This window comes from Halyomorpha halys, unplaced genomic scaffold (genome assembly GCF_000696795.3).
Source record: "Halyomorpha halys isolate HHAL.00 unplaced genomic scaffold, Hhal_1.1 Scaffold59.1, whole genome shotgun sequence".
In the NCBI taxonomy this organism is placed as follows: Eukaryota; Metazoa; Arthropoda; class Insecta; order Hemiptera; family Pentatomidae; genus Halyomorpha; species Halyomorpha halys.
The window spans coordinates 1,049,912-1,065,055 of record NW_027109400.1 but is presented as its reverse complement, the minus strand read 5'-3'; the positions used below and the strand labels follow the sequence as shown (position 1 = coordinate 1,065,055).

Here is a 15,144-nt window from a genome sequence, read left to right as displayed (position 1 = left end):
TGAACAGTTGAAATTTAATGGTACTTAATATGAAGTTGGAACTTGACAAGACGGCTTCGCAAATAGTAAACAATAGTGTAGGATAGATCTTCCAAAAGCGTGGAATCCGTGAGACGGGTACCTGACAAAGGTCAATCTGTGGAGGATTAGTATCCGGTCCCTCTGGTTCCTCTCACACTACTGTCATCTTAGTTACTCACTCCTATTAGGGTCAAAGCTGATCAGATATCACTCTGGCTTGAATTGATCTCAAATCAAGTATGAGATCACCAATTATCGAGGTATGAGTTTGAACTAAGCCCTGGTTTAAGAGGTGAGGTGCACTGCATTAGCCTCAGATAATACATTTTCGATAAGGTTAGGTTTGCTGGACCGGAGGTGTTTGACAAGAGGACTGGACGTGGTGCAGAGTCAACCTACAACTCACGTATGATTAGTGAGTTTAAATCCTAGCGATTGAGCAAAGACTGCCGAAGGATTTTCGCCCTCGGTTACACCCAAAGCTGCAAAGTGTACAGAAAAGACACAGAATGAAATAATAGCACAATATTCTTTGCCAAAATAATGAGTAAATATTCTGATCCAGTAGTATAACTTTTAACCAAGCCATATAGCATAAAATAATTAGCCTTGTAGTAATTTACATGTATATCAGGATGAGCAGGATAATGCTGTGTTCTCTTTTCAGTAGCAGGGTTTCGTTCTTAGGAACGTCTGTAAATACTTTGAGTCTGTGCTATTATTTAAACAGGGTTGCCTTATTTTAGAAGCGTCATAAATTAAAAATTCCCGGCTATTGCTAGAACATCTTACTGAGGAACAGGAAATTTCCCAACATTTTGGACATGATTTTCCAACTTTCAAGAGTATTACCATTTTTCAGTGGTTAAGAATATTTTATAAAACTGACCTCTCTAAATAGCATTTATCAACAATTTATGATATAAATATCCTCTTTGCATAATTTTTTATTACACTGTAAACATTTTTAAATAGATTATCAGATCTCCCAACTTTTCGGGTTTTCAAACAATTAGTGTAAGATAAAACCTCTCCGTAACGACATCCCCGTTTCTTCCACCTCTAATTCTAATTTGTTTTATAATACTAGGGGATGGGTGTACACAGCGGAGGACAGCAGGGGCAACTGCCCCCCCTCCTGTAGAAGTGAAAAAAAAAAATTTATTTAATATGAATTAATTCTTTTTTCAAGAAAATACTAAATGCAGTAAAGTAATAAAGCACTGCGACATTTACATATGATTTTCTTAATATTTTGGTTTCATTTGCCTTTTCAGCGCTGAAATGTCGCAATCTGATTGACTATGGCTCGCCGTTTTGATCCTGGGTAAGCCCTTATACTACGGAGATCACGTGCTCAGTGCACGTATGTAATAGCGCCGCATTAAATCAGTGGCGTACCTAGACCATTTGTTACCCGGGGTGGATCTATTTTTTAGTTTTATTTAACCAGTTAAGAAAGAAAATTAAAATAACTTAATATGAGATTTTTACCTGCTGATTCTGCTTTTCAATAATGCAGCTTAACTGGAACACAGTATTCTGAAATATACACGGAAGACATATATTTTATTTACAATCTTAAACTTTCTTAAGACTGGTTAATTATGTTTAATTAAATAAATTTTATCCATTTTAGTCTCAAAACATTTTTATTCTATTTACAAGTCCGACGTTTCGGCCAATTGTTCGATTGGCCTGGGCAGAACAGCCTGCATGAAGTTGTGTTTTTATTTTTTTAAATGATTTAGTTCTAAAATTGTATCAAGGTCAGATAAATTATAAATATTATCATTGTTATTTGTTTTGGAAATGTTGAAGATCATATGTGTAGTAATAGCTGTTGGTAATAGATTTTCCCTGAGGATGGCCGAAACGTTGGACTTATGAGTAGAATAAAAATGTTTTAAGACTAAAATTTATTTATTTAGACATGTATTTTGTTACATTACTTTAACGAATAGCCATTAAACACAAATCAATACCTAAAGTACATTTATTTTATATCTATTATCACCAAAATGTGTCAAATACAATAATAAATTTTAATAGCATCCCTTAAACTAATGGTTGAAAACTAGTGTTGCGAGATTCTTGAACAGTGCCAACTCCGCCGAAGTGCGCTAACAGAAAGCCTTGGTACGTATTTAATAAGGTTAGGTTAGTTAAATTTAATCTTAAAACCATGTACTATCGGCTAGTTTTAATGGTATGCGTCTTAAATCCCACCAGATCGGAAACTAAATTCCGTAATGTATTTGCCAACCGTCATGCAGTGAACAAATTCCTAATGATGGTAACTCCTCATCATCCTTGCAGGACAGTTATTACTCTCTGAAGGCTTACAGTCCAGAGGGTGGAAAGTTCTATAGACATTCACAACAGATCCGTGGAGGTGTATTCCTTCTCGGGTTTTCTTCAAAGAGTAAAGGATATAGAAGAAACAAAACGAAATAATACCTCGCAGGAAGTGGGGGATGGTACAGTAGAGTGGTATAATGGGCTATAGGAAGCGAGAAATTAATAAAGAACTTTATGTGTCTCTTGATATGTTGTACTGTATCCGGCTTTATTTCGTTATGTTTGTTTCGTCTCTCGAGAGATGTGATTATGCAGATCTTTTGAAATATACTGTACTGGTGCCAGTGGAGGGACTTCAGGGCTGTTGGGTATAAATAGTAATGAGGGTCTGAGTATTGCTGTATATATCAGCAGTTTAATCCTGAGTGACATCCCTGGTGAGTAGAGTAGATTTGATATTGACTTGACTAGGTGTATTTTGTGTACTTTGAAAGGGTGTGATTCTTGTTTCATGAAGAAGTGAGAAGTCTCTTGGTCTGGTTGTTTATCTGTTTAGTTATGGATTTTTGTTCGAAGTATTCTTGTATAAGAAAATAATGGCATCAGTTTTATGTGTGTTCTGAGCTTGTTTCAAATCAGTTAAGCTGCTTCAACCTAGTTTCGGCATACATGCCACCACAACAGGCACTAGTTAACATAGACTATAACATAACATGCTTCTGTGGAGGTTGTTGTACTAAGATACAAAAGTACGATAGTCTGTTCGATACCAACTCATAGACCACAGTCTGGGGGTTGGTGTTTACTGAAGCCAGAGGTAGAGGGGTAGAGGAAAGTGTGGGGAGGTTTAATCTCGTAATCATGAACGAGCCCTCTGGATGGATCATATGGAGACATTTGATGGAGCCAAGTTGGATAGACACTAGTCGCCATGGCGAAGCACTTTGCAGACTGAACCCTGTAATGTGATTGGAGCTTCGACAACCAGGTCATAGCTTCCATGTGGTGGAGGAGGAAGCTAGTGCCCTGGCAGGTAAGAAGTACTTTGTGACCTGAACGGTGTACTTGAGAGCCATCTCCAGTGAATTGGAGAATATTCAGGTAGATGGAGACTGGAAAGAATTGGCATTAATGAAGGAAGAGGCAGTCATTGACCATAGAGTGGCAATGCTGAAGAGCGCCATCAAGGAAGCAGGGAGTATTACTCTCCAATCCCAAAAGGCGAGAGCACATCCGGTCCCATGGTGGACCCTGGCCCTGATACAACATAAGATGGACTATTACAGGTTCAGGCATAGGTACCAGGAGTGCAGAGAAGAAACCAAACATAGGTACCAAAACTCCCTCGTGAGTAGTTATCTAAGTAACAGGAACATCAGGATCAGTGGTAACTACTATGAGGTCAAGAGAAAATTAGGAAGGGGCAATCCACAGGGTTCGGTCCTAGGTCCGGCCCTATGGAAGCTAGTGTATGATAAAATTCTGGGGGAACTAGAAGACAAAGGGTTCCTTGCCACGGCCTATGTTACGACCTGACAGTCATTGTGGCCGAGGATAGATAGCAGAACCAGATTGAAAATAAAAGCAGAGAGGTGCACCAGTCTTGTAGCCAAATGGTGAGTGAGAAGGAAGTTGGGTATGGCAGCAGCCAAGACCCAGACCTTGGGGTTAATATTATTCAATATTAGCCCTAATGAGAAAATAGGAGATAATTATATGTTATATATAAAATATTTTTATCAGCAACCTGAAGATGGGGGATATTCCTGAAACATTGTTGTTGATTACATGAAATAAATTATTACAAGTAAACAAGGAAGATTTATGTCATTCATCAAATTCAATTTAACTTTTTTTAATTTTTTTTTGTAAGAGTGCTCCTCTTCTAATGAAAATCAGAGAAGGCAACGTGTTGTACCTAAGCGATTTGTTGACTTTGATGCTATAAGTGGCAGGAGTCGACATTCCTGACTTTATTGTAATCACTTTCAATATGATTGATACCTAAGTATATAAGTATTAAAATATCCTACCAACTTCTTGCCAAGGTTTACTATCTATTTTTAAAATAGAAAAGCGACTTTGCATTTTACTTTCCAGGTGTTGGAAAAATTCGATCACGCAACCATGGACTAGTTTTTTAACCTCCTTATAATAATAGATATAACTTATTAATGAAGCAATTTGCTACATGGAAGATACTTCAGAAAAATTGGAAACATAATACAGGCGGAACTGCCAGATGTCTTAAAAACAAATCCAGACTCTAAAGATATGCTACTGATTGCCGAAATCATTTATTGAAAAAGAGATGATTGTGAAAATGTCAATTGAGGAATATTTTTGACACTCAGTACTGAGGTTCGATATAACATAATTGTACATTTTAAAAATGCACAAGTTTCCAACTGTTTTCACTGATAATGAGTGTACCAGTTTTTGAAATGTATATGTGAAGGTACTAAATAATTTTATTGGTTATAAAATTATTATATAAATATTTGGCATTTTTAATAACATGAAAATCCTAGCTCCAATAATAATCCAATGTAAGCAAATGTTTCAAAATATATAATATGAAAACTTATATCATATAAATATATAAAAATCTTATGCTTAAACAAAAAGCATTGCATAATAAATAAAGTCCTCATTCTGTTGGTTGTGTTGAGGTAGGTAATAAATAAATAAATTAATAAAAAAAATTTTATTTGCACAAGGCAATAAATTGTCACTTGGAAAACAAAATACCAATTATAAATATGGATTCAAAATACAATAAAACGTCAACTTGATCAATTTTTTTTTCAAATTCAATAAATAAATACAAAATTGAAAAATGTATAACTTATGTCCAATATTAATTTATATAATCAATATAAAAAATAGTTCACATGTGATATCATTAGATATTAAATGTGAAAAAAGGGAGAGGCAAGGGAAAATATTTGATACATCTAAGTGATTTTTCTGTAATATAACAAACAGAACTGTACAAATTGTTTAATAACAAATTTTAAGTACATTGAGATTGCATGCTTAATTAACACTGTCTTACCACTAATGCTTCAACAACTAACATCAATAAACAATTTTGTAAACATTAAAAGAATGATATAAAATGCTACAAATATAATTCTAACATAGTTCTAAGTTAAGGTGATGCTTCAGTACAAAACTTTTATCATACATTTATGGTAACATTAAAAAAAGATATTTTGGTGTGATCATTGGTGAATTATCTCAGTATTCTGTTCATCTTTGAACAGAAAGCATTATAACTTTTACTTGTTACTCCATTAAATTTAAGCATCATACATCATGTACATGCCTTATTTGCTTATTCTGAGGCCAAGAAAAAATCCAACTTTTATTACTTACAGCCTCTGGAGCCTGATTTTGTAATGATGCTTGCAGCTTACAGATCTGTAAAAGTAGCAATAACAATTTACAAGCATGAAAATTATAATTATTACTACCACACTAATTAATATAACATTGGCAGAAAGAAGTTTTTAGCTTATAATTAAAAAAGAAGTTAAAAAAAAAAAGAATTGTTGACCATAAATTTTGATCTCAAGGATTAGGGAATGTTTCTGCTCATTTCCAGTCATGATACTGCTTTCCCATAAATACTATATAAGAGGTGATGAACTTGATTTGGGATAGATTTAAATCTGATGATGTTTGGATGTACTTACGTTTTAAAATAATGTTTGATAATTTTAGCAGTTTGGTGTTCTTTTTTAAAACTCAATTCATGAAAACTTTCCATATTAATAATTGGCAGGCAATAAATAATTAGTAATTTCTTTCTCAACTTGGTCTGTACTTCTTTAATATATTTTCATAGAATGTACATCTTGAATTGATCAGAAATTTATATTATAAAAGAGTTCTAACAAAGGTATTGGCCTTTTACTCTTTGACAAAGACAAATATTTTTGTTTTTATGAGATTAATTATGTTCTTAGTAATATTGTTCTCGCCATAAAATAGATTAATCATTTTTGAGAAGCATCCCAAAGTGTATTTTAGGAAACCTTAATTCTCTACAGCACTCTATCCTTATTCATACATATAACTTGTTCAGCACTCCTCGATCTACTTGATTTTATGCAATTAACTATATCTTCATTATTTTATATATATTGAATTTCATCATTACTCTTAATTCTCCGAATTTTCAGTTGATGCTACTGTAGCAACAATGCTACTATCTGTTGGTCAACTGAGTACAAAACAAGATAACAACCATAGATAATCAGAAATAAAAACAGTAGAACAAAAAAATAAGGACATAACAGAGTATATAGCTACATATGAGAAGAAAATTTATGGTATAAATATAATAAGAAGTAAAATACAAGGAGAGAAAAAAACAGTAGGAGAATATAATAATTATGAAAAAGGGGGACAATAAATTATAAATTTATTAAAATAAAATATACCAAATATTTCATACCTTAGCCTGAAGTTCTTCCATAACTTTTTGATTTTTTTCTTCCATTTCAGCTTTCTCTAATTTCTAAATTAAAAAATAAAATGAAAATAATTACTAACAAAAATTATTCCATTAAACATTTATGAAACAATACCATGTTGTTTATAATAATAAAAGTGAACACATTGAGACCTTTATAAAATGAATTTCATTGAAAAATATATTAGTAGTTTTAGATGGATCAGTAATGTAAGAGTAATAAAAACAATAATTTACTATAAAAAAAAAAAGGCTCTATGAATTTCATTTTATTTTATTAGTATAAAAAAAGATATTCACTGATTTATATCATAGCTTGGAAATTTTAAAAGAGTATAAATCTCTGTATTTCATTTTTAAGTCACAATTAATACAAACCGTTTTTATCTTTTTAATTTGAGAGCAATGGTGAAAGCATCCACTTCGTTAAATGCCTTAAGGCTTATTACTTATTGCTGCTTTCTGACCAAAAATAAAACAAAGTAGTCTGAGGTCACTATGTAGTTTATAAAATAGAATAATGTAAATGTATGATTTTGTAAATCAAATCTCAAAATTTCTAGTTTCAATTAATTATTCATTTATTAATAGTTAATTAATTATTATTTTGTTTTGTTTTTGAGAATTATAGATCAATTAACTAGTTTAAAATAATCATCAGATTGAATTTAAAAATATTCTTTTTCTAGTCTGTGCCACTAAGAAGCACGGTGCATGTGGAGGAGGTGAGAAAGATCACAACACTAGTTGGGTCCTTTAATGGAGTGCTGTAAAGCTTATGAGGGAGAAAAACAATAAGAAACTTGTATACTTACTAAAGTTGTATATTGCTCCTGAATTTGTTCTAAATAACAATTACTTCGACATAAATCTTCTTGAAGACTTTGAATTAGTTCTTCTTTGGAATAATCCTATAAGAATTTTCAAAACAATTATAAAATATAATAAAAACAAGTACTATAATTATAATTATTAATTCACATATTTTGAAAGGAAAAAAATAAATATACTAACACAAACATCCTCAACCAATAGGTTATCAGTAGTCTGAAATAAAAAGCAAAACAAGGACACTTGGATAAATAATATGTTATAAACAAATAATCAAAGAATAAAACATTAAATATTTTTAAATGCCTTCTTTGGAATACTCCCATAAGATTTTTCAAAACAATTATAAAATATAATAAAAACGAGTACTATAATTATAATTAATAATTCACATATTTTGAAAGGGAAAAAATAAATATACTAACACCAACATCCTCAAGCAATAGGTTATCAGAAGTCTGAAATAAAAAGCAAAACAAAGACACTTGGATAAATAATATGTTATAAACAAATAATCAAAGAATAAAACATTAAATAACTACAATTAGGAGAAAATTCAATATTTTACCTCTGTTTGTTGGCTTATAGTAGTGGTCAACGGATTCTGAAGTTTATAAAGCTGTGAAATATGAACACTTGATATTAACAACAATGGATTAATTATACTTTTGTTATCTTATCTTTGTTTTTTCACTGAGAGATTTTTAAAATTGTCAACATAATGAGGTTATGATTTTGTAAAAAATAAATAAAAATATTATACTCAAACACACCAAGTCTAATTTATCTTATACCTTGATCAGACTAATAAAAGACTGGCATATTAAACCAATCTGATATACTGCGTTATAAAAATGAAGTGGGAATTATCCACTAATATTTTGATGGCTTACTTCACAATGGTGCTAAGTACATTTCCAGTAAATTTACAAACAATACAATTAAAGGTTCTCTCTTTTCAGAAAATTTCAACTTTTCAATTAATGTTCCTAAAAGAGAGCACCTTCAATTGCATTGTTTTCATTGTTATATAATTGGTTCAATGACAGTTTTTAAGGTAACATCAACAATAACATAGATAAATTATATAATTCATTAATTACTCAACCTAGGTTCTATCTACTTATATCAATGTGCAATTATCTTTTTAATATCAACCTCATTAATGTTTTGATTTTATAAGAAATTTATAGAAGGTATTTTTAAGAAACACTTGATTTTATAGAATATTATGCAACTTAAAAAATTTCTGCCTGTACATAGATCAGCGTATCCATTTCTACTGAGTCGGTAGTTACACAATGACATATATTTAAAGGTTTAAGGACAAATCTAATTACTTTTATCATTGAATAAATTTGATTTGTTATTTGTGAACAAAATCTATGGCAGGAGCCGGTTTGAAACAGGGTTGCTAATAAAAATACTTATGCGCATGGCTAAATGAAAGATGTAGATAATAAAAAAATTATACATTATACTGAACCATTTTAACATTAATCACCAACTTCCTTCCAAATGTGAATCTATAAATGTTTGAATTATAAGTGTGATGAAGGAAATATGTTTACTCATGTTATGTAAAAGTAATGGACAGCTCTGATAAAATTGATATGGGAACAACTAGGTACTAACCCACACGATCCCTCATAATTTCATCAAAATCAGATTAACGGCTTGATTGATTATACCTGAATACAAATTTGACTACAGACATACCTGGAACCCAAATTGAAATTCTTAATTCTGAGGGCATAATTTTTTTTTCTATTCCCTGCATAAAACAAAAATTTATAGGCGTTGATGACCACAGGGTTTTACACCTTTAAACAACAACAAGAAAGCAAACAAAACAAAAATTATCTACCTTCAATAGTGAGGAAGCAAAAATATGCAAAAAAATTTGGTTCAAGTAAATATGGACTGTGGAAGAACTTAAATTTTTAAATCTTCTTTGGTTTATTAAAGTATTTTTTAACATACAAAAATAAGAAAAAGTTTTAAATAAGTTAAACCTCTGATTCACTTTAAAACTCAACTATAATATGTACATATTAAAATGTAATATGAAGTAAAAAAATTATAAAATAATGGATATGACCATATAATGTTGGTAGACGTTTTTGAATTAAACCACTTACCTGCTCTTTCAATTCATTGTTTTCATCTTTTAATGCCTTCGTTAACAATTTCTCATTGTAAATAGATTTCTAAAAAAAAATAACTTCATAAATTAAAAAAAAATAATTTACTTTTGTTTTCTTTTGAAGGAGTATATATATTCATAACAATACTTGAAAAGAATGGTTAGTGAGAATTAACCTAATTAAACAGAAGCTGTAAAATCTAAACATTTGTTCAAGACATGGATTGATTGATTCAAATATACATAAATACGAATCAATTTCTGGCAACCATTGGTCAAATAACAGTACGTCCTTTTATAGTAAGAACCCTAATAAAAGGAGTAAAAAGATAAAAAAAAAATATATTATTATTAATAAAATACCAAAATTTATTTGGACTAGTCTTCAGTCAATTTTCCACACTGTAGCTCTAAAAATGGCCCCCATGAGTAGGCCAAAATGTCTCCAAACATAAATGAAAACGATAACTTATTGACTTGTGACTGATCTCGCACACTATATGTAATATTTAGAAACACCAAAATATTGAACATAATCAGTAGAAGTGTAATATAATATTAGCGAATTATATTACTGTAGTTTCAGAGCTTCACTAAATAACATGATTCATTAATAGGAAGTACCAATACAAAACACCAGGAATCTTCTGGTTGCTTTATGTTTATTTAATAAGAGTATTTTTTAAAATTCAATTTTCTTCTTTATGAACTCCACAATTCAGTAGACAATTAAAATAAGAACTAACATCACAGATACAACAGAATACTTCTATTTCTTTCAGAGGAGGATATGTACACACATAAATATTTTTTATTAGTTTTTGTAGAAATGAATATACAATTGTAATAAAGTTCAATAAATAAAAATATAAATAAACAAAAAATAATTAACCTTGATACTAATATTCTTTACCTTGATAACTTCGACAATGTCCAACAATATTTCAATGTAACTACTGACAGAATCTGTGAATTCTTTAAAGTCTCGCTGCTCAGTACAAATCTAAAATAGAAGTAAGGCAACAATTAGATAACGATATATACTTATAGAATTAAGAAAAAACGAAATTTCAAATACGGGAATAAAACATCTTTTTTTTTTTTTTAAATGATTCAAACTAAATCATTAATTTACTAACACACTATTAACCTCTCATTTTCAGCCAAAACAATTTAAACCTATATCAAAGGATTTGAAGGCAAGTGTAAATCAGTATTGAATGCTGAAGTCTAAAAGAGTATTTAGGACAACCGGCGACTAGGATAACACCTGCAGGCGATAAGTTATGCTGTATATCAATAGCATTAAAATAAGATAGTATAAATGGTTTACAGTAAGAAATGAAAAAAAACTTCTACAACAAAGACTGAGAAAAATAAAAAACAACTTTGCATTAATTTTAGAGCCAGGAAAGTTCAAGCAAAGTGTAAATTAAAGTAAAATTGTTGGAAAACAAAATATATAGATTTCAATTGAGTGACACATCCTTTCACAACTTTCAAAAGATTGAAACAATTTATTTGATTCTAAAAATGTGTTCCAATTCTTCTTCTCATATAATATGCATCAATATCCTATTCCTAAACACATAAATATATACTAATACATAAATATAAGGAAGTTTTAAATCAGTAACTATAAAAAGTCTGCCAAGTGCATAGACCAGTGTAACTGTTCCCGTCATTTTATTTTATTTTAAGTTTTTTAAGGCCCCAATTTTATTTTCTAGAAATGAAAAGAACAAAGTCTGTTAATTACTTTTTTTTGCATAGGTAATGAAAGTAGAGGAAGAAACTTAATGAAATTTGCACTAGAACATGTTTACACTAATTCCAAACTTTGGGCTAAATTGGACTAGCCGTTTTCAAAATACGGTAAGTCTAGGATGATACCTATGCCTACCTATACCTAAATAAAAGTATTGCATAACATTGGCTAAAATTTATTAGACTATGTTAACACTAATTCCCACTTTTTCTCCAAATTTGGGTCGAATTGGAAGAGCTGCTTTCAAAATATAGGAGTATCAAGGGAAATACATTCACATATATGTAAGCAAAAGTAGTGAAAAGTATTTGAAAGAATTTCTTCCAAAAATAGTTAAACAACATATGATTTAACTGTTATGAAACAAATAATTTTATCTCATGATAATATATTACCAAAAGTATTACTTCAATAAATAAAAAATTTAAACATAGACTTAGACAAATGTTACAAGGGAACTAGTAAGCTAATGTAAGATATTATAAAGATTTAGATCAGAAAAAAATAACTAAAAAATAAAAAAAAAAAATTGTAAAAGAAATAATAATTAAGTACTATGTATATCAGAGGAACTATTATGAAAAACAATATGCTTAATAAAAAAGGTAGCATTATTTGTAAAATTTATTTGTGAAACTACTTAATTTTCAACTTTATTTGTAAGTCCTCAGTTTTGTTGAAGTTAGGGTAATATGAAAAGTATATTTATAAAAATCAGAGAAAAAAAAGCAACTTAGTATGTTTTTACAATAATAAAAAAAATGTGTATACCTCAAGCTCTAATTAAACAAAAAACTTGCAATTTCTGATACCTCTTCTTGTTTTAATGATTTTATCCCATCCACCCCTCCCCTTACTAACTTTTAGTTACCTTCAAGTTATAAAGAATGTTAAGTCTTATTCCAAAGGCCTGTAAAGTATGTCCCAGGAATGTTCTATTGGCTTTAAGGAGCTAAACACTAGAGATATGTATCATTGATAGATTCCTGGATATAGAATCTAATATATAATCTTTCATAAAGATTTAACTTTCAATAATAAATGGTGTATGGAGATTAACATCTTGAAAGATGATTTATTTCATAAATAATTTTGGATTCAAGAAAAGACAGTCGTAAACATCTGAGTTACCTCTGAGAAATAAACTACATAAAACTATTGTTGAACTGCATCCAAATTGGATTCCTCAAAAAAATTACTATCTACTCACATGTTTGGTAAAATCTGACCCATATAATGTATTCATGCCTAATCTCAAAAGATTACACTCTTCTATTATATTTTATACAATTTTCATGTCCTTTTAAGCACCTAATACATCTTTGTGATTTGTGGTAAGCTCTGGTCATATAGTGGGTGATTTCCAAGATTTTTATTTCAGTAAGCTTTCTTACATTCCTAGCACTGGCCACATTAATTGTAACATTAACCATAGTTAGAAACCTCAAACCATAAATAGTGAACCATATTTTTTACAAATATGCCTAGAAGACTAGAGGAAGCTTACCATTGAAAGTTTATTTACTTTAGAACTTTTTTTTAGAACTTTAGAAAACAAAGACATTTTTCAAAGAGTAATTTTTTTTTGTATAGCATTTTATTTATTTTTTAGAAAATATTACTACTTATCACTAAAATGTTTGGTTGATGCCAAGTAATCAAGACTTCTGAAGAATGGTTATACTAAGCATTGACACATTAACTCATGCAAAGTTATGGAAATAGTAGTAGCTATGGGTTATTAAAAAAAATCACAAAAAAATAAGCCCATAATCGATAAATGTATAACATACAAACACTTCTAGAGCATGTAGCAGCTCTTCCACTTTATACTCGGCCTCAGTAAAACTAACTTGTAATGAAGAGAGTTGTTCTGGATTTTTCTGTAATAATGATTATAAATAAATAAATGGTATAACATTATTTACAAGAAAAATAGCAAAATATGAATACTATTACATACAGAAAATGTTTCCTTAGCATTTGTTATGTCTTGATGTATCTTTGTTAATGCTTCTACCAAACATTTTGTTTCAACTTCAAATTTAATCATCTAAAACATAAAAATATGTATATAAAATAAAAAACACAAACATGTGAAGAGATAAAGAACCAATGCTCACTGACCAAAGGTCACAAAAGACCCAATTTGTGGTTCTTTGCATTGTAACATGAGTGGGATGGAAACATAGTGAGATTGATTACCTATTACTTATCTATTTGTTGCTCATTAGACTTCAGGACTAAAAGTTAGCCTAATTCAAATTAGATGATGAATCGTTACCCCCAAACATACTCCTTTGGACAAAAAAAAGGAATAAACCTTATTTTTTGCCTGGACAGAAAAGAGAAGGAAGAGATGAATAGAACTCGGGGGCAGACATGGACCCAGAAAACCTGGTTGATTTGATATCTATTGAAGAGAGCGAGAAAGCTCAAAAATTTATAAAAAAAAAAAAAGAAATAGAAAGGGGAAAAGAAATATATTGTCAGAAAACTGTCACCTTGTTAAATTAAACAACTTAAATTTCAATTCTTATAAAAATATATTTTATATTTTTATTGAAACTGATTTACCTTATCTTTACTTCTCATAATATCTGAAGTTAATTCAGAAAATTTTTCTTTTATATTCAGAAGACCTCCTTCAAGCTCTTGCGACCTTTCAAGTACATTGTCAGAGGTATCTCCATGTGCTGTCTGTAATATAATAAACAAAACAAAATATAAAGTAAGATTATAAAGAAAATTAAAATTATTTTTACTTCCAAACAAAACCAATTATTTTTAATTGGTTAATGAGAATAAATCTTTCCTTCACTTTTTATAACTGGATAAAAACTAAATTCTGATTAAGATTTTAATGTTTATTTAAATAATTGAAGAGCTCCCTCTAAAAAGTTTTTAACATTTTTTCAAATTGCCAGATATACAAAATTAAAGTATTATTTTGATTAAATTAACAATGTTCAGTTTTGGTCCATAAGAGCCTTTGTAAAACATTTAGGTCTGATTCATTGCTATTTAATAATTAAATTTGGAATGTAACCCCAAATTAAGATTCTATACTCTCCATTCCAGGGTAAAAATGTTCTCTGGATATTTAATCTTTTACATACTTGGGACTTTGGAACCTTGTTACAGTGAATTCTCTAATACAGTAAATGTTTGGAAAATCGATTAATGACCATGTGTACTATTAAAAGGAAGATGGTCCGGAGACAGTCAAAGAAATACTCAAATAGTCATGAAACTACTTATTATGAGCCAATGTTTCGTCCCATATTTTCAGAATTTCAAAAGCTTACTTTCCTGTCATGTCTTTTATCTGGTTTTATTTTTTGAAATTTTCACCCCCTTACTTACTTTTACTACTTTATATTTTGTATTTATTATCTATTCTTTTTCTTTGATATTTATATATTCTATCTTTACTTTATATTCATATGTTACTTCCAACTTAAGTTTATTTAAATTAATTACTTTATTTTTTCTTGTTTCTATTATAAAATTTACATACCTCTATACCTCCATTTATTTTGTATATTGTCTTTTCTTCATCACATTATATTTATTGTATCCATTCTTTTCACT

At 29.7% G+C, this 15,144-nt stretch overlaps 1 protein-coding gene across 15 annotated transcripts in view; it reads right to left on the bottom strand.

The window, feature by feature from the left end:
* LOC106692531 (putative leucine-rich repeat-containing protein DDB_G0290503) overlaps nucleotides 1-15,144 on the bottom strand; it is a 115,778-nt gene that overhangs the window by 39,290 nt on the left and 61,344 nt on the right. For 14 of the 15 annotated variants that reach the window (XM_014438514.2, XM_067047590.1, XM_014438518.2 and 11 more), the window contains 12 exons: nucleotides 14,128-14,250; nucleotides 13,514-13,603; nucleotides 13,344-13,433; nucleotides 10,696-10,785; nucleotides 9,778-9,846; nucleotides 8,205-8,255; nucleotides 8,062-8,094; nucleotides 7,820-7,852; nucleotides 7,621-7,716; nucleotides 6,788-6,850; nucleotides 5,704-5,748; nucleotides 1,516-1,563 (listed from right to left, as the gene is read on the bottom strand). In XM_014438514.2, coding sequence (XP_014294000.1) covers nucleotides 1,516-1,563; nucleotides 5,704-5,748; nucleotides 6,788-6,850; nucleotides 7,621-7,716; nucleotides 7,820-7,852; nucleotides 8,062-8,094; nucleotides 8,205-8,255; nucleotides 9,778-9,846; nucleotides 10,696-10,785; nucleotides 13,344-13,433; nucleotides 13,514-13,603; nucleotides 14,128-14,250 — 831 coding nt within the window. The remainder of the gene's footprint in view (nucleotides 1-1,515; nucleotides 1,564-5,703; nucleotides 5,749-6,787; nucleotides 6,851-7,620; nucleotides 7,717-7,819; nucleotides 7,853-8,061; nucleotides 8,095-8,204; nucleotides 8,256-9,777; nucleotides 9,847-10,695; nucleotides 10,786-13,343; nucleotides 13,434-13,513; nucleotides 13,604-14,127; nucleotides 14,251-15,144) is intronic. The other variant, XM_067047591.1, reaches the window with a different exon arrangement.